The sequence below is a fragment of the Monodelphis domestica genome, chromosome 3 (genome assembly GCF_027887165.1).
Source record: "Monodelphis domestica isolate mMonDom1 chromosome 3, mMonDom1.pri, whole genome shotgun sequence".
Classification (NCBI taxonomy): Eukaryota; Metazoa; Chordata; class Mammalia; order Didelphimorphia; family Didelphidae; genus Monodelphis; species Monodelphis domestica.
In genome coordinates this window covers 242,424,025-242,447,947 of record NC_077229.1, presented here as the reverse complement: position 1 = coordinate 242,447,947, position 23,923 = coordinate 242,424,025, and the positions used below count along the sequence as shown (strand labels likewise).

At 34.4% G+C, this 23,923-nt stretch overlaps 2 protein-coding genes across 2 annotated transcripts in view; both read left to right on the top strand.

Annotated features, from left to right (window-relative positions):
• Positions 1–23,923, top strand: part of DOK6 (docking protein 6) — a 721,700-nt gene that overhangs the window by 526,858 nt on the left and 170,919 nt on the right. The window contains exon 6 of the mRNA XM_001365868.4: positions 6,184–6,322. Within this exon, the coding sequence (XP_001365905.2) occupies positions 6,184–6,322 (139 nt within the window). The remainder of the gene's footprint in view (positions 1–6,183; positions 6,323–23,923) is intronic.
• Positions 19,678–21,747, top strand: LOC130458375 (5-azacytidine-induced protein 2-like). The gene has a single exon (XM_056823602.1). The coding sequence runs from the start codon at positions 20,044–20,046 to the stop codon at positions 21,211–21,213; it is 1,170 nt and encodes a 389-aa protein (XP_056679580.1). The 5' UTR covers positions 19,678–20,043; the 3' UTR covers positions 21,214–21,747.

Genomic DNA, 23,923 nt, shown 5'->3' with positions numbered 1-23,923 from the left:
AAATTTAATGGTTGGACGCAGTTTATTTACCAAAATAGAGGGAAAACAATTAGGTAGAGAAATGTGAAAGAGGTAGGAGAAAATAACTATTCTAGTTCTCAGCCAGGAAGGTTGGTAGTGAGTAACCATGCTGCCTCCTCCAAGATGGAAGCTAGCCTCTTAGGAAACTAGGAAGGGAGTCAGCCTTTCCACTCACCCAAGCAAGTAGTCCAGGAGTCAGAGTCTAAGTTGAAGTCAGGATCCACTCCTCAGTCTCCAATGAATTTCTCTCTAGGAGATTCAACTTCACCAGACTCCCAGCCCAAGGATTTTGTGATTTTTATGGTAGTTTCCTATCCCCACCCCTCTTCACAGGGGCCAATCACAGTTTCCAAAATTTTCACACCTCTTATCCTCTGAAGGTGGCAACTCTTATCAAAGGCCTCTGAAGGTCAATTTCACATCAAAAAAGTTTATAATTTCTGAAAGTGTGAACCCAAAAGAATTCACAAGTTTCTGACTATTAGAGTTAGGGTAGAGCTCTTTCAAGTACCTTGCTGGCTTCTTACCTCTAAAGGTGTTTGCTCTCCTCCTAGGGGTAAGAGTTTGTGGACTTCCCTTACTATAGGGTTAATTATGGTTTTATTTGCTTTTGTTGATTAATTCAAAAGTAGACAAAAGAGTTAATCCAGTCTTCAGTCTAGTGAGGTAATAAGTAAGGGTACTTAAGTTATTGTTATTCCAACTAGGCCAAGAAAACAAAGGATTCCATTTTCACAAGTGCTAATTCAGAATAGACAAAGAGAACCAAGAATTTTCTTTCACAATATCCTTCTGCAGGTATTTCAGAAAAAAAAACAACAACACCCTGCATAATATATCTTTGTGAGTGAGGGGAAAAAACTGAACTATAAAATAGTATAGGAATATCAACAAGCTGAACTATATTCTTAGGAGATGACTAGGCTCAGGATGCTTAAGCAATACAAAGCTTTGTCATAAAAAGACCAATTATAAGAATTATGGTTTGGCCTAGAGAATAAAAATACATTCTAGGGTTATGAAGACCATTTTTTAATATCTAAAGAACTACTACATGCAAGAGGAATTAAATTGTAATGCTTTATCCTAGAGGTGACAAAACAGACTACTCAATGGAAATTACATGGACTCAGATTCAGTTTCAACATAGGTAAAATGTTACTCATAGATAAAGTGAAATGGACTACATTAGAGCATAAGTGAATACGAAATAAGTTCTAGTAGAGGCCAAATAAACATTGATTAGACCTATGATCTATGAGTTTAGAAGATTTGGGACTAGATTTCCAAAGTAGATACTAAAATTTTTGCTACTTCACAGCATCATTATTAGGATTAAATTATGTAATCCATACTAAGTGCTTTATAAACTGGAAGTGTTATAAATTGGATTAACATTAACTATTATTATTATCATTATTATTACTATTAGTAGAAAAATACATTTCAACAATGGAGTTCTGTGATTTGAGGATATTTGCCAAGGGGAAGCTCCTAGAACAGGATGTTTTGCTTTCTTCCTTTTAGAGGTACTAAAAAGCAAAATGCCAGTATTGCTAAATGACAATAAAGATTAAACTGTTAATAGGACAAAAAGTGTTCATTGCTTTTAACTCTTATAAAGTAAAGCTGTGCTTCTAAGATTTTCATTACCCTCTATAATTAAACATTAAATTTTAAATACTGTACAGAAGTGCCATTGGGTCTTTGAGCTAGATCCTGTGTTTTATTCTCAGGGTTGACATTTAAATTGTTTGTGTATCTGGAGGATATCTGTCTGGTTCCTTAAAAAATAGGAACAATAAACTACATATGAAATTAGTGATAGAAAAAACTGCCTGAGGTAATTTTATCATACAATTTTATCCCTAGGATGATTTCACCTACACCTATGCCCTCACACATAAATTTTTTAATCAAAGACAATAATTACAAAGGTATATTTGTTCATGATGTGTCTAGTGTATTTATCAAGTCTCTACAGTTTCTGATTTTCTTATATATGCATAGATATGGATTTCATTTTCATAAATCTGCATTCTACATGGATGGACAATTCTTGCTAAGCCTGTGGAAGTGATTTTATAACTAAGAAGATCTGTGCAAATCTTGCCATTATATTTTGATGCATTATGGCATCATAAATGCCAGTAATTCCTCAAATGGTACACATCCCAACTATTCACACTTTACCATCTTCCGTAGTCAGGCATGACCTACTATAACTCGCCTATAGTAGGTTTTTATAACATACTGGAGACATTCCTCCTGGCCTTTAAACATTTCATAATTGACAGTGAAATGTTCAGGCCTTTCCATTTGCTTTGTGACCAGCTTACCTCCTTTTCTTATTATGATTGCTCTCAATTATGCCTTTTATGCCACTCCTATCTCATAAATTAACATTAGAAACATGTTGCAGTCTACTTACACATGCCATGTGTATTTCACTTAATCTTTGGATTGCTAATAACTGTGATTCTTTGGAGATTCTGGTTTTTGATGATTTCAAACTATATATAATCAGTGAAAGAATGATTTGTTTTGGAGAGATTTTTGCTTTTTCATGTGCTATTTTTCAAAGAATATTTGTGTAATGTTAAATTCCTTCATAATTTCCCAAATGTATTCCAACTCACTGTCATTTTTCATCCAATTTTGGGTCTTGCCTATTATCTATTGGAATGCCAAGCAAAACACATACACATGTATATATAAAATTATTTAGTATATATGCATATACACATACATGTAATGGACCAAGTAAATGGGCTGCTATTACATGCATATCATAATCTGGGCAATAGGATTTCTTTATTCTTTATTCATTGCATTATATGAGATCCTTAAAGTTGACATCCTGATAATAATTGCTGTCACTAATGACTTGAGAAAAGGGAGTCTGGTGGTTTCAAGCACTAAACCCCTGCCTATTCCTTAAGGTATAAAAGCATCATTGACACCATAAGTGCTATAACATTTAAGTTAATAATTATTAATCTGCTCTTAATAAAAAAGGTATTTGCCAAGCTAAATTATCCCAATGTAGGCCTTTATTCTCCATTGTGTTTTAATTTCTTAGCTTATATCACTAGAAACAAAATGTTCTAATGAGTAACTATTCTAATAATTCTCCTTTGTCAGGCTATATCGAGAGTATTGTGTTCAGCTCTGGGAGCCATATTTAAGGAAGGATATTGAATTGAAGTGCTTCAAGAATATTGTCAACAAAATATTGAAGAGACTTGAAGCCATGTAGCAAAAGGATCATTTGAAGTTGCTGAGGCTAAGGGAAGATGTGTGTAGTAGAAATATTCAAAGAAAAAATTTAGTCTACAGAAGAGGGCCATAATAAAAATCTTCAAATATGAGAAAGGTTATCATATGGGAGAAGGATTAGAACTTTTCTACTTTACTCTGGAGAACCAACTAGAATCAGTGTGTGAACAAGAACTAGAAGTAGAAATGTTGGGGCTTAAAATGAAGAACTTATTAGCAAGGTGAAATGTACGAAACTCAAGTAAGGATCCTCAGGATATAATGAGTTCTACAACCCAGAAATCTTTAAGATAATGGAGAATAGATGATTGACTTGGCAAGGATATTATGAAAAGGATTCCTCTTTCAGGCATGGATTAAACTTGATTAAGCTATTCTTGATCTCACATTCCCTGATTAAATACCATTGGAAAGAGAGAAATATCCAATTATTGTCTCCCTACTTGTCAAAATTTCAGTTGTTGATTTACACTAATCCCTTTCTATTAGTTGCCAGTTTGGTGTCCTCTCATCATCCTTTCCATATTTGATTGTCATTCTCATCAGTGAGGTGACACTTGAAAAAAGTGACTGTAGTAAATTATTTCCTTTCCTTTCTAATTTTGTTACCTCTCTCGCAATAACTGAAAATATGATGCAATAATCCTTGCCTATAGCACTATAAACTTGTAGAGACTGTCTTTCTAATGTTATCTTTAGTCCTACTCCTGGATACATATATTTGAAAGGGTTCATGTGGTTTTAGAAAGCACAAGATGATGATGCATATAATTGTAGAGGAGGATTTTTCCTTATTTGCCAAAGTATATATATTTGTCCCCATTTCACTAAATAATTGGACAAACCATGGCTTTATAGTTGATGGTGTATCCATTAAAGAAAAGATAAAATTTTACTCTAATCATCATTTCATTTTATTTGTTATTCATCTGTAGTTTTTATTATTCCCTTCTTTTTGTTCTCTTGTGAATTTATCTTTTCCTTGTGTCAGAGAATAAAGAATATAACTATTCAAGATTTTTCTTTTCTGATTGGAAGTTTAAAAAAAACACATTAAAATGGAGCTTTTTAAAAAGACTTTCCTACTTGAAATATTTGCTTATTAGGGCATGGTCTGACAAGAGATCTTTGCATTTCAATTATTGATCATGAAAAAAATCTTTTTTTCCTAGATTATATCTCCTAAATGACTAACAAGAGGTTCATTTTGTTTTCAGTAAAACAATCAACAAAACTCAAAACACAAATTCAATCATTGGTGCCTGTTGTTCTGTTGTTGCAATGGTTGGATTCTTATACCCCCTCTGAATCAACAGCAACAAAAAAGAAAACTCATTTTATTTCACTTTGAGAAAACTCTTCATTTTTTCCCTAGACTTTCCATTTCACGCTGTTTGAATTTTATTAAGATCTCTTTACACAAAAGCTAAGTGTAGGCTATATGGTGCCCTACGGGATCTCAATCGCTGATTCTATAGTGTCTGAAACCTCTTGAGACATTTCATTTCTTCTAGAAACTCCTTTGAGATTCATAAGGAAGCAAAAGAAATCCTTTCAGCTGTATGAAGGAAAAATTGAGCCACAAGGACATTTTATATAGATCTTTTATATAGTCTCACCTGACAAAAATCAACCCAGTTAATTCTTTTGATGATTTTAAGTTAAGTATTGTTTCCAGAAATAAGTAAATGTTTTCTGGTCTTTTCCTGAAGAGCTTCAATTTATATATTACCAACTTTCATTCACTAATCATTTTATTTATTAAGAACCTATTATGAGCAAAGGACTGCTCTAGTTTATGGGTAAGGTACCAAGATAATTAAGAAAAATACTTGTAGAGCTTATAGCCATGTTTTAAATTGAACTTCATCTTAGTTACATTCTCGCTGTTACTCCATTGTTCAAAGTTCCTAACAATATTTTTTATTTATTCATCATTACTTTTTTCCAAAGGGATGGATGATTACCTTCATTGTCCTCATTCTTTGCTTCTACCTATCATTTTAATACCACCAAGTGTACCATTATTTTGGCCACAGCAATTAAAAAAAAACATTCAAATGGGAGGTATGGGGATGGTGATCCACCCTGGTAGATGAAATGCCTATAACAGCAATGATAGCTAGCATTTATATACGCTGTAAGGTTTGCCAAGTGCTTTAGAAACATTATCTCAACTGACCTTTACAATGTTATAAAGCAGGTACTTTTATTATCCTCATTTTATGAATGAGAAAACTGAGGCAGAAAGAGGTTAAATGACTTGTCAATGTCACACAGCTAAAAAAATGGCTGACAGGATTTGAATTCCAGTATTCCTGGCTTCAAGTTAAATACTCATACATCATGCCTTTTTGTTGCCTAATACTGATAAAATCATAGATCTTTGAAGAGTATAAATATTAATTAAAATATTTAACTTTTACCTATTTTAGACTCTGCTCCAGATCTCTAAAATCAATAGTTTTCTGAGTAAATATGAGTAAAATATTTCAATGAAAACAATATCATTTCAGAGCTGATATTCTTATGGATAATGGACATATTTAAAGAAAATATGGAATTTATTCTTCAACCTATTACATATACCTACCACGTAATACTCTAAATCAGTATCAACACTCTTGAGAATATCTTATTAGTTTAAATAAATGTTGATTAAACAACTCATTACCTTAATTCTGGTCTCTTTTAGGCCACTTGTTTTTTTGTTCATGTATATTTGGTAGTAATTGTGGTATTGGTCATGGTGATTTATTTTTTTTCCTTATATTAGGGTCAGGGTTGCAGGAGATGAATTAAAATCTCTAAAAGTTTCAGAGCAACTTTTAATAGTAAATGAAGATATTCTCTTCATACTTTTCCTTTACTTCAATTTCACAGGATGTGTGACACAGGAGAAGGACTATTCACCTTTCAAACAAGGGAAGGGGAAATGATATATCAGAAGGTACACTCTGCAACCCTGGCGATAGCAGAACAACATGAGAGACTAATGCTAGAGATGGAGCAAAAGGCCCGGGTAAGGACCCTTTTCTGTATCTTAAATATTTGGAACGCACTTTGTGTAATGTGAGCATACCTGTGGTTTTAAAAGCATATTCTTCCCTTAAGAGGGCATAGATAATATGTTCATGGGTGCAACACTATCATCTTAGCTAATATCCAATAATTACCAGCACTAATAAAAATAGTAACCTAATCAACTATATTTTGTGTTCAAGTAGCTTTAATTTTATTATTGTTTTTATTTTTATAGATTACATGTAAATATAATTTTAATAATAGTTTAGTAATAGAAACATGTTGCCATTGATGTTCTCTGCTTTTCCATAAAGGTGGGTATTATGATATAGGTTTTATATATGTCATCGGACAATACATATTTCTATGTTGATCATCTTGTGAAATAAGACAATTATTGTTTACATGAGAAATTTTTCTTAAAGAAATAAAATGAAGAAGGTATGTGTCGATCTACATTTGGACTCCAATCAATTCTTTCTGTGTAGGTGGATAAACTTTTTTGTCATGAGGACCTTGGAGTTGTCATGAATCCTTGCCTTGTTAACTGTTCAGTCCTTCACAACTGATCATCATATACTACTGTTGTTTAGTAGTTTTAAATGGGTGAGTGCCCCATTTAAAACTATTGAACATAACAACAGGACAAGAATAAACTACTCTTGCTCACCCTCTTTGCTCAGGCTATTCTATTTTCTCAGTTCTGGAACCACTATTCCATAATATTTTAAGGACAGTGCACTTGTATGTACACACACACACACACACACACACACACAATAGGTAATAAAATATTTACTATGTAAGGAAGTTGTTTCCAACCTAGGATTGGAAAGATATTCTCAATACAATACTCAATTTTTTACCACAGGGAAAATGAGACTTAGAGTCCTTATAATTAATAAGTTACTATTTTAAACATTGCTGTAGGAAAATTGTTCAAATATTTCTTCTTGATCACTTTGAAGACAGGAGAATAGTTATAACTGCAGCAACACTATCTTTTCTTTTTTTAATTTAAAGCTCAAATATAAACTGTAGGTGAAATAAAAGAACCAGAAAGAAATTATAAGTCATGGCCAGTTCTTTGGTAAATATGTACTTTGGGAAAGAAAGGAAGAAACAAAGAAAGAAAGGAAAAAAACAGAGAGAAAAAGAAAGAGAAAAAAGAAAGATAGAGAAAAAGGAAAAGAAAGAAAAAACAGAAAGAAAAGATCAGAAAAATTATATTTCTAGTCCGATGAACTATGAATACATTTAAGTTCTAGTTGTGTACTGATCTGATAACAATTGATTCTCATTATCTAATATTTTGAAGAAAATTTGGAAAGTATTCTTAAATTTAAAAAGAAGTAAAGGAGTCTCAGGTTGTATTCTGGTACTATGTTTATTTTAATATTTTAAATCTACCACCTAAAGACATTCATTAGAATGCTTATGTTTCAAGTAAAGGCCATCAAATTAATGAAAATATTAATATACTATAATGTAGAGGACCAATGTTATTACAGAGATTTTTTGAGTAGTTAACTTTTATTAAAGAAACATTTAATACTATTTAAAAACATCTCATGGAATAAGGAGTAATCTCAACAGATATATTCAGCCTGGATTCATTTGAATTTTCCTGAAATGTAGTTTTTGACTCAACTGAATAAGTATATCCTTCTATCACCCTGCATGGTTTCTTCAGCATTTTCTAATATTAAACCATCCCTACAGTCCTGGTATAAGTCTCATACGGTTGTAGTGAATTATCTTTGTAGTATATTGCTTTAATCTCCTTGCTAGCATTTTATATAAACATTTTACATCAATATTCATTAAGGAAATTAGCCTAAAATTTTCTTTCTCTAATTTTTGCTTTTCCTGGCTTAGGTATTAGCACTATATTTGTGGCATGAATAGAATTTGGTAGGATAGTTTATATAGTATTGAGATTAATTTCTTTAAACATTTGATTTCATTCACTTGTGAATCCGTCTGGCCCTGGGCATTTTTTCTAAGGGAGGTCATTGATTGCTAGTTCAATTTCTTTTTTCTAAGAACGGATCATTTAAGTATTCCATTTTCTTTTTTGTTAACCTGGGAAATTTATATTTTTCTAAATATATATTAATTTCATTTAGTTTTATTGATTTATTTATTGTCATATTTATTTATTTACTGTCAGATTTATTGATCTATAATCACGCAAAATAGCTTCTAATATTTGCATTAATTTCCTCTTCATTGGTGTTGAATTCACCCTTTTCATTTTTGATGCTAGTAATTTTATTTTCTTCTTTCCTTTTGAAAATACAATTAACCAAATGCTCTATTTTATTTGTTGTTTTTATTTTCATAAACCCAGTCATAGTCTTATTTATTAGTTCAATGGTTCTCTTACTATTAATTTTATTAATTTCTGCTTTTCTTTTTAAAATTTCAAATATAATCTTTAATTGGAGATTTTAAATTTTTTAATGTTTTTTGAAGTTATGTGCCTAATTTATTGATCTGCTTTTTCTCTTTATTATTTATGTAAGCATTTAGAGATTAATAGATTTTTATTCCATAAATTTTGCTATTTTGTCTCCTAATTATTGTTTATATTATTTATTCTTTGATTCATGCTGTTTTAGAAATAGAATATTTAGTTTCAAATTAATTTTTATTAGTATTTCCATGAACCCTTATTGATTATAATTTTTATTGCATTGTAATATCGAAAGGATATATTTATTATTTTTTCTTTTCTACATCTAATTGTGAAGTTTTTATTCCCTAGTATGTGCCATGTATTGATGAAAAGAAGGATATTCCATTCTATTCCCATTCAATTTTCTCCAAAGATCTTTTAGTTCTAACTTTTCTAAAATTTTATTCTCTTCTTTTACCTCTTACTTCTTTTTATTTTGGTTTGATTTATCTAAATTTGAGAGGTGAAAGTTCAACTCCCCCAACATTATAATGTTATTATTTCATTGTGAAGCTCATTTAATTTTTCCTTTTAAAAACTGGAGGCTATGCTTTTTTGGTGCACATACATTTAATATTGATGTTATTTCAATTTCTATAATACCTTTTATCAAGATGTAATTTCCTTCCTTACCTATTTTAATTAGATCTATTTTTGGTTTAGCTTCATCTGAAATCAAGATTTTTATTCCTACTTTTTTTTAACTTCAGATAAAGCACAATAAATTCTGTTCCAGGCCATTACCTTTACTTTGTGTGTGTCCTCCTACCTCAAATGTACTTCTTATAACAACATATCATAGAATTCTGGTTTTTAATAAACTGATATCCACTTCCATTTTATAAATTAGTTCACATTCACATTCACAGTTATAATTGCAAACTCTGTATTCCCCTCCATCTCATTTCCACTTTTGATTCTGTTCTTTCTATCTCCTTTCCTTTATTCCCTCCTCACAAGTGTTTTGCTTTTAATCACTACCCCATACTTACCCTACCTTGTCTTCTTCTCCTCTTACTTCTCTTTAGGGTAAGATGGGATTCTAAACTCAACAGAATATGGATGTAATTACATTTCTGAGCCAGTTCTGATTAGAGTAAGATGTAAACATTGTCCTCATCACCTTCATTCTCCCCTCCACTGTAATAGTTGTTTTGCTACCTCCGTAGGTGAGATAATTTATCCCATTCTACCTTTCCATTGCCTTTTCTCACAGTCAAGCCCTCTTTTTCACCCCTTGATTTGTTTTGTCCATATAATGTCAGTCAAATCAACTTACTCTTATATCCTTTCTATATTTACTCCTTCTAATACTGATAAAATTTTAAGAGTCATAAATATTATTTTGCCATGTGAGAATATAGATACTTTGACCTTATAGAATTCATTGTTTTTCTCTTTCTTGTTTGCCTTTTTATACTTCTCTTGAGTCATGAATTTGGACATCACATTTTCTGTTTAGGTCTCCCCATATATACTCAGTTTTTCTGGGTAGATTTTTCTTGGTTGTATATCTAACTCCAGTGCTTTCCAAAATATCAGATCCCAAGCCTTCTGATCCTTTAATATGGGATATGCAAAGTTCTGTGTAATCCTGACTGAGTCTTTTATAATATTTAAATTGTTTCTGGATGTTTGCAATATTTTCTCCTTAGCCTAGAAGCTCTAGAATTTGGCTCTAATAGACTTGAGAGTTGACATTAGAAATTTATTTCAGGAGGTGATGTGTAGATTCTTTAAATATGCATTTTATCCTCTTATTCAAGAATATCACAATAGTTTTCTTTTATAATTTCTTGTAATATGATGTCTAAACTTTTTAACATAGCTTCCAGGTAGTGCATTAATTCTTCAATTGTCTCTTCTGAATCTATTTTCCAAGTCAGTTTGTTTTTAGATATATTTCATGGTTTCCCCCCTGTTTTTTCATTCTTTTGATTTTGTATTATTGTTTCTTGATAACTCTTCAAGTTTTTGGCTTCTACTTACACAATTCTAATTTTTAAAGAATCATTTTCTTTTGAGAGCTTTTGAACTTCACTTTCTATTTCATAACCTCTACTATTTAGAAAATTCTTTTCCTCATTAGATTTTTGTACCTCTTTTGCTGTTCAGCTGATTCTCATTTGCATTACTTTCATTTCTCTTCCTCATTTTGCCTTGGCTTCTTTTATTTGACTTTTAAAATGCTTTTTGAACTCTTTCAGAGTCTGAGACTAATTCCTATTTTTCTTTGAAATTCTGAATGTAGTGGCTTTGATCTCACCATCCCCTTCTGAATCTATGCCTGGTTCTTCTTTGTTCCCATATTAATTTTTTGGTTAGTTGTTGTTGTTATTGTTTTTATATTTGCTCATTTTCTTAGGCTTTTTCTCAACTTTTATTTTTATCTTTAAAATGGGCTCTGTTCTCAGAATAGAGGACATACTCTCTTAAACTTCAATTTTCTCTTGATATTCCTAACTCTAGTTCTGGATTTCTACAAGTTTCAATGCTTCCAAAGTGATGTTGGTCTATGAAATGGGAGCCATGAAAGTTACCTTTCACTTCTGACTCACTCTCCCCCAGGGAATTCTGATGGCCTGTAGGGCTCAGAGCACTATTAGCTTCCTTGTGCTAGGTCCCAGGATCTTACCCCAGGCTTGGACAGAAGCTTCAGATGTCACTGTAGGCTGACAGAAGTCAGGTGTTCTGAGGACTGACTTGCAATGCAGTTTGGGCAGGCTTGGGCAGGAGCCTTTGGCCTCCACTTGGTCTTATACCAATCAGGCACACTGTAGACAGCCTTGTTCAGGGGTTTGGGGTCTCACTGCAGTCTTGTACTAGGGCTTGGAATTTCAAAGGGTGGACATGTGGTTATATGCTATGTAATGGCTTAGTCTCAAAGTGTCAAAATTGGCTTGTGCCCAGGTTCAGAACATGGAGCAATAGATGTAGACTATTGAGATTTGCCATTGACTTATACTGGTTCTCCTTGCTACAATCTTGCTGCAGTCTGCTTTCCCTTCTCACCCCAGTGAACCAGACCCTCTGCCTCACTTCTGTTAAATTTATTTCTGGTTGGACTCCAAGTATATTAAATTGGTGGTTGCCAGGGATTTAATTTCTAAATCCCAAAATGAATTACTAAAGTAAAATGTAATTTATGGTAGTTTATTTAAGGAAGAGGGAAAACAGGGGGAGAGAGAGAGGGAGAGAAAGCTCTGGCTTCCACAGAGCCAGGTAGAAATTCTAAGCCCAGCCAGAGGAAAGCAGTCTCAAGATAATGAACCTTTCCCAGAGGTTCACATCTCCAGAAATAAAAGGAATCTAAGTCAGCATTTCATTCACCAAGGTGACCTTCTAAAAGGAAAGCAGTCTGAGGTCTCCTGCATGATCTCCTCCAGGGAACCAGTTCTACAGCCAAGTCACTTCACTCTAAGTCTGAGTTTCTGTTTTCCAGTCTCTCCTCTGAGTGACTCTTCTTCATTCTTGATTGATCAATCTCTCCATTGATCCTTGTGTGCCTCTGTTTCCTCTATTTAAAGACCTATTTCTCTTGTGTCACCTCCCCTAAATTTTTATGACTATCAATCACAGCAGACACTCCTCTCCAGGAGTTGCCACTCTTTCACACATGGATCACAGACGTCTGTATCAATGCATGAAATGGTTGTTCACACCTTTTTGTAGTTAGTTCACCTTTTGTAGTTAGTTAATACCTTTTTGTAGTTAAAATGGGTAGATCTACTTTAAATACTGAGTTAATACTTTGGGTATTAAAATGTAAAAATAGACAGAGGATTAAAATTTAATCTTCACAATAAAGGAAGAGCTAAGTACCTTCATTGTTACATTTAGGAAATAGTCAAATTCAATCTTCACACTTCCAAGTTGTGTTCTACAGAAAAAATTACTTCTTTCCATCTCCTTGTTTGTCTTCTCACTACAGTATTCATTATAAAGTATTATGTTAAGACTGGTTGGAAAATATTCTTGGAGAAGTTGAAGCTTTCCTTTGCTTTATACATATATATGTATATATGTATATATACCTAGCAGAAATCACAATGTCAATAGATTTAGAAGATCCTTTGACAAAGTGCCACACCCATTTCCATTAAAATGCTAGAAAGCATAGGAATAACTGGGCTATTCCTTAAAATTATAAGTAGTATCTATCTAAAACCATTAATAAATATCATCTGCAATACAGATAAATTATAAACCTTATCAACAGATCAGAAGTGAAGGAAGGATGTCCATTATCATCACTATTCTTTAATATTGCACTAAAAATTCTGGCATAAGCAATTAGAGAAGAAAAAGAAATGGAAGGAATGAAAGTAGACAATAAGGAAAATAAACTATCACTCTTTGCATATGATATGATGGTATACTTAGAGCATCAATTAAAAAAACTAGTTGAAATAATTAATAACTTTGGCAAAGTTTCAGGATACAAAATAAACCCACATAAATCATCAGTATTTCTATATATTACCAGCAAAGTTCAACAGCAAGAGATAGAAAAATTCCATTTAAAATAACTCTTAGACAACATAAAATACCTTAAAATATAATTATCAAGATGAACACAAGGCTTATAAGGACACAATTACAAAACATTTTTCACACAAATAAAGTCAGGTCTAGACAACTGGAAAATATTAATTGTTCATTAGTATGTCAAGCTAATATCATAAAAATCACAATTTTACCTAAATCACTTTACTTATTTGGTGCCATAACAATCAAACTAACAAATAACTATTTTATAGAAAAAAGAAAAATAATAATAATAACAAATGTCATGTGGAAGAACAAAAGGTCAAGAATATCAAGGGAATTAATTTTTTGAAATGTGAAGGAAGATTGACTATAAGCACCAGCTATCAAATTGAATTATAAAGTAGTAATCATAAAACAGTCTTGTACTGCCTAAGAAATAGAACAGTAGATCAATGGAGTAGATTAGGAGTAAATAACCTTAGCAATCTAGTGATTTATAAGCCTAAAGACCCCAATTTATAGAATAATGTAAAGATTAAATGAACTCTCTCTTCCCTGATTGAGAAAATGAAATTAACTTTCCCCTGATTGTGAAGATTAAATTAACTCCCTTACCCATTTTTAGATTTAATCACCAAAAGTGTAAACATCCCACTTAATCACTGAGTTGGAGAGGTCTGTGACCCACATATGCAATAGTGAGTGATGAATCAGAATCAAACTGACTGCTCCCTTGGCAGTCCTAAGCAAAACTTCAACTGTGATTGGTAGACATTTAATTAGAGGAAGCCCCAGGAAGTGACCCAAAAGAAATTGTCTTTGAAAGGGAGCTACAACTACCTGAATGGAGTTTAACTTCAAATCTTGTTGTCTTCTTCTGGAGTTCTGCGTTCAAGTTGGAGGCTGATGAAGAATCTGCTGACTGGACCTGAGACCCTGTACTTGGTGAGACTGTCCTTGAATCTCTCCCTTTGGACTGACACATGTTGAATGAAAAAGAGCTTACTCATTTCCTGGATTTTCTGAAGAGATTAGCCTCTGTAGAGACCTATACTCTTGAGAGAAGCTCCCTGCACCCCCACGTCCTCAGCTCAAAAGCCAAGGCCTCTCTGGCTAAGGACTAAACTCCCCTGCCTGGGTTGAGCCAGGGGTCAAAGCAAAATACTTAGAGCTTAGGCTAGATATCTTATGCTATCCTCTCTCTGAATTCCTGCTTCACTCTTTCAATATTTTGTACATAAATTGTAAATAAAATCTCTTTGGAATTAATTAAATTCCTGACAATCCTAATTTTAAATAATCCAGTACAACCTTTTATTAAAGAAAAAAAAAAACCTTTTTCCTCCTACAATAAGAATTCCCTATTTAACAAAAACTACTGAGAAAACTGGAAAACAGTATGGCAAAACCAGGAATAAACCAATATCTCACACCCTATACTAAGATACGGTCAAATAAGTAACTTATTTAGATATAACAGATGACACAATAAGTAATTTAGGGGAATTTATAATAGTTTACCTATCAGATCTATGGAGAAAGAAAGAATTTATGAACAAGAGGTAGAGACCATTAGGGTATAAAATGAATAATTTTGATTATATTAAATTTAAAAAAGTTTTGTATAAATAAAACCAATAGAACCAAGATTAGGAGAGGCACAACAAACTGGAGAAAAAGTTTTATAGAAAAATTCCCCAAGAAAGGATATTTTATCAAATGTATAGAGAACTGAGCCAAACTTATATGAATACAAGTCATTCCCCACTTGACAAATGGGCAAAGAATATGAACAAGCAGTTTCCAGATGAAGAAATTATAACTATTAATAATCAAATCAAATCAAAATAAAAAATCAAATCAATAATCAAAAAAAGTTTAAAATCACTTTTGATTAGAGAAATGCAAATTAAAACAACTCTGTGGTACTACCTCACACTTATCACATTGGCCAATGTGACAATAGAAAGAAAGTGATAAATATTGGAGGGGATGTGGGAAAATTGAGACTCTAAATCAATTGGTGGAGTAGTGAACTGATCCTCCCATTCTGGAAGGCAATTTGGAAGTATGTTAAAAGGATATAAAACTCTGTATACCCTTTGATCAATTAATACCACTACTGATCTGTATCTCAAAGAGATCTTAAAAAGGGAGAATGGACCTACTTGTACAAAAATATTTATAGTAGTTCCAAAGAATTGGAAATTGAGGGGATGACCATCAATTGGGTAATGGCTGAACAAATTGTGGTCAGTGCTAGTGATGATTTACTATAGTGCTATTAAAAAAAAAAAAAGATAAGCAAGATGGTTTCAGGAAAAGCCGAAAAGACTTACATAAACTGATGCAGAGCAAAATAATTATAACTAGGAGAACATTGTACACAGTAACAGCAATATTATATGATGATCAATTGGGAAAGACAACTACTCTCAACAAAAAATGACCTAGAATACTTCTGAAGAACTTATGACAAAGAATGCTATTCACCTCCAGAGAAAGAATCGTTGTAGTTGGAATACAGATCAAGCATACTATTTTTCACATTAGTTTATGTTTTTATTTCGAGGTTTGGGTTTTATAGAATTTACAATGGTCCCTACAATGGAAAATAAATTCATTTTAAGGCAAAGGACTGACTCTCTAATAAACATGAGTTTATTTTACTTCTGAGAGGAATTTCAATGATTGCATGGTATTATAAAGCTAGAGGCATGTCTCCACCATTGGGGAAGAAAAAAATGTAGGTCATTGTTAAGAAAGAAGGTAGTTTGATTGTTTTGAATACTTTATGTTTTCCGTGTTATGGGCTTCTTTGAGTATTTTTGAGTATTTTTTTTTCAATTTCTGTTGAAATAAATGCTTTCCTGTATCCAGAATGAATTGCTACCTTAAGTACTGAAAAGTATGGTGTGTGTTGGGAATGGGGGAGGAATTAAAATTTAATATTCACTTCTTGGGAGACCTAGACACAAGCTCTATTTTGAGAATACCTGAGTAAATTCTATCAGACCCAGAATCACAAAAAAACAAAATTTAAAGGAGCCCCCAAGATTGAACATATTTTATATAATGTGTATACTTGGGTTTCTAGGCCATGTTTCATATGAGATAGAATTTTGTACTGGATAGAGTCCTGAATTTTGATCCAGGAAGAACTAAGTTCAAATCCTGTCTCTGACATATCCAGCAGCAAGAATATAGAGGAAAAATTGCCTCTCTGACTCTCATTTCCCCTTCTACAAAATGGGCAGTAAAATACTTGCAATACAAGCCCAATAAAGTGATTGGGAGGAACAAATTAAATAACTATAAAGTTTTTTGTAAACATTCCATCTAGAAATGTCACTATTAAAAAAATGTATTTGGTCAATTTAAAACATTATTCCTTGGTTACAAAAATCATATTCTTTCCCTTCCTTCCCTCCCACTACCCCTCCCAAAGCTGATGCACAATTCCACTGGGTATTACATGTGTCCTTGATCAGAACCCATTTCCATATTGTTGGTGTTTGCATTAGGACGTTCATTTAGAGTCTACATCCCCTTGTACCTCCCCTCGACCCATGTAATCAAGGAGTTGTTTTTCTTCTGTGTTTCTACTCCCACAGATTTTCCTCTGAATGTGGATAGTGTTCTTTCTCATAGATCCCTCCAGGATGTTCAGGATAACTGTATTGCCACTAATGAAGAAGTCCATTAAATTCGATTGTACCACAGTGTATCAGTCTCTGTGTACAATGTTTTCCTGGCTCTGCTCCTCTCACTCTGCATCAGTTCCTGGAGGTTGTTCCAGTTCCCATGGAATTCCTCCATTTTATTATAGAAATGTCATTATTAAGAGATGAAAACGACATTAATTTTTTTTCAGTCATAATGTATTTAGCTGGTTAAATGATAATGCAAGCTTTCAGAGCAATGTTTTTAATGATCACATAGGTGTGATAATATCTATGTAAGAAATTGATACTTGATGAAAAACCACAAGGGATTTTAAACCAGAACTACAGTGTTTAGAACTGAATTTAATTCAGTTTATAGCATCATAATACTGAGACTGCAAGGAACTTAGAGGGAATTTAGTCAACTGCCTCATTTTAAGCATGAGAGGAAAACACAGAAAGGAAAAATAGATTTTCCAAAATCACAGAGCTAAAAGAGCCAGGATATGAACTCAGGTCTTCAGATTCCTAATCTAATATCATTTCCATTACACTATTCTAATCTACCATTATATAAAAGGCCACACTCTGCAAAGTTTCAGAGATGCAAAGATAAAAACAGCAGAGTCCTCAGTCAAAAGTACTTTATGATGAAGGAATTCAACTTTACAGCAACAGCTTTAACTAAGTGAATAAATGCAAAGGAAAAGTCAAAGAGACACAGGTAGAGCTGAAAAAAAATCAGCATCATTCTCAACTAAAAAATAAATACAGACTTAGAAAGGAAGCCTTATAGATCATCTAGAGCAGATTTTAAAAGCTTGGTCTTCCTATAACCCATTCCCTAAACTGCCATTAAAAAACTTCATGGCATCTGATCAGATAACATCTGAGATAGATGGTGGTACAGGAAATTAGTGATGAGAATGAAGAGGTGCCCATCCCTGGCATATGTGTACAAAGTCAGAGAGGTAGAAAAGAAAATTACAAGAATAAAAAAGAATGGGTTTTGCTTGAATATTGAGTGTTTTCCGGGTAGTGCCATGAAATAAGACTAGAAAACAGGCTGGACATTTTCATGTTCTTTAATGTGAGGCTAAAGAATTTATGTAACTTTTTTTTTTAAACAATGGAAAGTCAAGGGACTTTTCATTAGATTGGGGAAGTGATATAATCGGACATGTGCTTTAATTAAATGTTTGAATATTGGAATGGTTAGTAAATTGCCAAAAAAATCTAGATTAGAAGTTATGAGGACATAAACTAGGAAGAAAATAATAGAAGTGACTAGACTTTGAAGGGGAGATAGCTTCTGAATGGAATAAGAGGTGTAAAAGAGCCAGGAAAAAAAAAAAAACAACTTTAGAGCTTTACCTATGTGTCCTGTTTGGTGGACAGCCCCCACAATTTAGTGTTCAAATGCTAATTAAGCTAGCTCCTCCCTCCACTGTATCCATTTAGTGTCTCTATCTTGTCATGGAAATCTCTTCCAGGTGGCTATCTTGAAAATATAAACAAGCCCAGCCAGATCTTCACTCAAAAGAAAGCTCTGTCATCCAGTAAGCTGTTAGTCCTTGTTCATAGGAAAAGATCTCCAAAGCAAATCTTTCCCCTCTGTTTTTCCCTCTCAAACAAGAAGGGACACCAGAGAGCCACCAGGCACTTCTGAGAGACTTCATTTCTCTCTAACTATAGATGGGACTGAAGGGTAATAGATTAAGCTTTAGCAGAGTGCACCTCTACTCCAGTCTGTATGTTCCCTGGCTTTTCTTCAGTCCATCCAAAAAGCAGTGCTTCTCCTCCAATCAGAAGCTTTCCAAGTAAAGCAGCCCAAACTGTCCTATCACTTCACTATTCCTGCTAGCATATTTTCACTGTTTCTGCTGTCTTCCTAATTGCTGCTGATATCCTCTTAACTCCCCACCATCTGGGTTCTTCACGGCTTCTAATGACTCAAATTAGAACCTACTAGTGGTCAATGACTCATCTTTCCCTTATGAGATAAAATTCACAAATCCAACTCTCTGTCAGTTATGAAACCAATAGTCCTTATTTAATATGCTCCACAGTCTCCAAAGAGTTATTTGATTTACAACACTGTGAGTTTTAACTTCTCAAGCTTTAAAAAGTCACATGCAAATGAGCTGAGGGACCACAGTACCCCTCAACATCAGTCATTTCTCTGCCCTTAAATACATCCTCTCAGTTTTCTATCCAGGCTTCATAAACTTTTTTCCTTAATGGAAAAACTGTGGGGTTTTTTTCTCTTAACAGATTTTTAACAGATTTTTTAGTATAACATTTTAGTACAACAATAACTAAGTATTGACCCAGTCTTTTCAGCAACCTAAATGGCCAGATATGAATGAGTCAATACTTTGCATCATTTTCAAGTTGATTCTATCCTTTTTTTTACCCAACAGTTCATTTTATGCCCCTTTTTAGCAACTGAACTGATCACAACCCAAAAATCCAGTATCTTATTCTTTAGAAATGGAAAAAGTGGTTGTTACATCAGATAAATTTGGAAGTCAGGAAGGTAATATTTAGAGTCAAAGATTTTGAATTTTATCTGGAACATGTTGAGGTTGAATTTTCAACTTGATCTCCAAGAAGGGATGTCTACTAAGCAGTCAGAAAGTTTGATTTAGAGCTCATTTGGCAGTCATATTTTGAAATCATCTGCACAGAAGTCATAATTGAAGCCATGATAGTAAGATTGATGAAAGTGTTCAAGAAGGCGTGGCCGCGCGTACGGAGAGGACGGCGGGTCGGGCCCCCGCGCTCGGCCTCTGGGGCGCGCTCACAGGCGCTCGTGCTGGGCTCGCTGCGGGAGCGCGCTCACCGCGGAGCCGCGCTTGCTGCCCTATCCCTACCCCTCAGTGTCCGCGCCCTGAGGCCCAGCCAGGAAGCGGCTGGGCCGGAGGCCTAGGTAGGGCCCCGGGCGGCATGGGCGTGGGAAGCCCGAGGCCTGGCCCTAGCCGGCGCCGTCGCCGGCGCGGCCCCGTGGAAGCCGGAAGCCCGCCGTGACCCCACTGACCCGGGCTGTTCTCGGTTTGCTCAGCACGTAGTGGAAATCGAAAGTGCCGACGAGGCGCTATCATGGAAGCACTAATTGAAGATGACATCTGTATTCTGAACCATGAAAAGACTCAGAGAAGAGATGCTGTGACTCCTATGTCAATCTATACAGGAGATGAATCTATGGCTTCACATTTTGCCCTTGTCACTGCATATGAGGACATCAAAAAAAGACTTAAGGATTCAGAGAAAGAAAATTCCCTCCTAAAGAAAAGAATAAGATTTCTGGAAGAAAAGCTTCTTGAAACACGATTAGATGAAGAAACCAGTTCAGTGGGAAGAGAAAGAGTAAATAAGGCCTATCATGCTTATCGAGAGGTCTGCCTGGACAGAGATAATTTGAAAAGCAAATTGGATAAAATGAATAAAGACAACTCTGAATCTTTGAAAGTATTAAATGAACAGCTACAGACTAAGGAAGTAGAACTCCTTCAGCTCAGGACAGAGGTTGAGACTCAGCAAGTTATGAGGAACCTAAATCGACCTTCATCAAACTGGGAGGTGGAAAAGTTGAGCAGTGGCCTAAAGATCCATGGTTTGGAACAGGAGCTGGAGCTAATGAAAAAGGAATGTAGTCGTCTAAAAGTGGAGCTACAGAAAGCCAAACACAAGGATCAGTCTCAGGAAGACAATCTCAATAAAACGGACTTCCAAAGGCCAAGCATTCCAAGTGATAACATCCACCATGCCTACCGGGAACTGAAGAGAGAAATGTCTAATTTACATCTTGTGACTCAAGTGCAATCTGAACTACTAAGAAAATTCAGAACTCCATCTACAATCAAGAAAGCTTGTGCTCCAGTCCAGTGTGTTGAAGACCTCGTGAAGGACTGTACAAAATTACATTTGACATCTTTAACTGCAACCTACAAAAGACATGCTCCTCTTTCGCCAAATGGCAAAGTTCTCTGTAGTCCCATGGGCTCCCCTTTGCCTGGAGATACAAAGATTTTATTAGAGAGAGCCAGTCTCCAGTCATGGGCAGATAACGAGAGAGTCATTCCAAGTGGTGGCACAAACTTTCAGGAACAGAATTCCTGTGGCAGAAGTTCTTTAGAAGACAATTCGTGGGTATTCCCAAGCCCGCCAAAATCCAGTGAGACAGTATTTGGGGAAGGTAAAAGTAAAACATCATCCTCTAACCTGCAGCACCTGGATCAACATAATCAAAACTGCCTTTACAAGAACTAATTCAGAAGACAGTCATGGCCTCTTGGGAAGAGCTGTCAGCTTCGGGAGGGACCTTTCCTGGTGAATGAACTGAAAGTAGATTTGGATGATTCCATTGTGGCATGGTGTCCTGTGACCATCCTCAATTTCCAGAACACTTGAATTTGCACAAAGGATCCTGCAATCATGTAGATAAGGGTGTTTCTTTCAGTATAGAGTAAAATAGCTGTGCTAATCAGCTCTATTTTAGCTCAGTATAGACACATGCACTACTTAATAAACAACAGAGATTCCTTTAGTGTTTTTAAAAGACAACTCTACCTTTGATAACAGTGGCTGTAGACTTAGGCATCTCAGATAAAGAAAAGGGATAGAACTAGTTTTTGAGCTTGAGTTCAGAAATATAGGACCAAGATTTATAAGGTGTCTAAATCATAAATATGTTTCACTCACAAGAGTAGAAAGGTTGATGGGAGTTTGGGTTCAAATCATGTAAATTACATTTTAAAAAAGACTAAGGGAACAAGCAACTAATAAAATGTATTTCAATTCCCATTGGTCTTTTTATGAATATGTCTAAATTGTGAAAATATTAGTATGGAATAACTTCTATGGATAATCCATTTCGGTCTAACATTTGAGTTCAAATTTTTAGAATTAAAATTGTTGTCTAAGCCCAATGGTGCTTATTACTGTGAGAATTAAGAGAGAGGAGAAAATTATTCAGGAGACAAACCAAAATTGAAATACCCCTGACTGGCCAATTGAGGATCCATTTTGGAATTTGAACAGTGAGGAAGGTCACAACAAACTACTTAGGAAGGCAGGCAATGTTAAAAACAATGAGGGAGTGCTCAGACAGGCCAGGGACTTGGACAAAATTCAAGAAACTGAGGCAAGAGAGTGGAGAAACTCCTCTACATTCATGGACAGGCTTATAGAAATGGGAGAATGGTATATAGACCCGGACATAACAAAAGAAGGGATGTATGCCATTTAAGGAGACAATTTGTAAACACCTGTGCAGTGGTTAAGGACTATTTCAAAATGCAGTGCCCACACTGGAACACTATAGAACTGGATGAATTAAGGCATGTAGCAACATATATTTCTAATGCAGACAAGGAAAGATGCGATATGAGGGAAACAATGAGCTGATAGAAGAGCTAACAAAAGAGATAAGAAGTTTAAAATTCAAATTGAATAAGGTGGGAAAAGGTGAAACAAATGCGGGCTTGGCTGTAATTAGGGAATATACACCACTAAGACGATTCAGTGCTCAGGAACCTACATGCTACATGTGTGGGAAGAAAGGACACCTGATGAGGGACTGCAGATGTTGGGGTCAAGTGTTTAGACAAAATGGGAATAACTTTAGAGGAAATTACTTTTGGTACAACAACGGTTTTAGAAATGGCAGTAGGTACAACTGAGGCAATTGGTATGGGTACAATGGATACCAGGATAGATAGTGACCAGGGGAAAATCAAACTGAAACAATTCAACCATAAAATTATTTAAGAAATGGTACACATCCAAAATATCCCCAAGTTCTAAATACAAAAACCCAGAGACAAGAATCCCAAACATAGCCTGTGCTCCTGTACTCACATCGGTAAGATCACAAATGCTCACCATTACTTTTATGTGATTTTAATTCTGTTTATAACCCAGACCACTCAGTCACTGGAACCAACGGAGTTCAATAGCTCCCTTAAGCATTCAAGTTAAAAGTAAGATTTTTTTAAATTAAAAAAAAAAAGACAAAAAAAAAAGAAAGTGTTCAAGAAGTTCATCATAGGACCTTGGGAACTACACGAATTACAATAGAAAAAGGATAAACTAGAAAAATGAGTAAAGCATTGTGAGAGCTAAGAGAATTGAACTTGAATTTATGGAACCTTGGCTCAAATCCAATCTGAGAATTTGAGTAAATCTTAATACCTACCCTTTATTCTTTATCTGTCAAATGAGGTACTAGAGAAGATAACTACTAAGTTCCTATCTAACTTAAACTATGTTCACATGAAGTCATGGAAAACAAGGATAGAAGTAATTATAATGCATTGGTAACCTTTATTTTCAAGTACAAATAGATTATATTTTAAAGAAAAATCAATTAAACTTGTTCTTATTGATGCCAGTAGTAAGAACTAGGAGCAAAAGTCTGAATTTACAGACAAATCCAGGCTTAATATGAGGCAGGGAAGGGGGTGGAACTTTTATCCATTAAAATAATCCAAAAGCAAATTGAATTCCCTTGAATAGAAATTAGTTTCTCTCCACTAGAGGTTTTCTGGAAATGGCCAAATGACCACTTGACCTAAATTGGGTAGACTCTCATTCAGGAATTCAGGTGGGACTAAATAGTCACTGAGGTTCTTGAGGTTCTCTCTTTGGGCCAATTGGTTGCATGTTCCCTTTCAGAAGCAATTCTAGCAAATGTTTCAGGGAAACTATGGCTTACAAAACCTTCAAACCAACTGAATGTGGAGGAACTATATACCATGGGTCTTATCTTAAGGAAATACGAATTAATAAAATTCGCTTAAAATTATCCTCTCTATAATGTTATTCTACATCATAGAAATTGCTGTCATCCTCATTCTTGTTCCTGTTCACTTTTTTCAGTTAAGTCTGACTCTTCATGACATTATTTGGAGTTTTGGGGCAAAGATAATGGAGTGGTTTTCCATTTCTTTCTCCAGATCATTTAACAAATGAGGAAGCT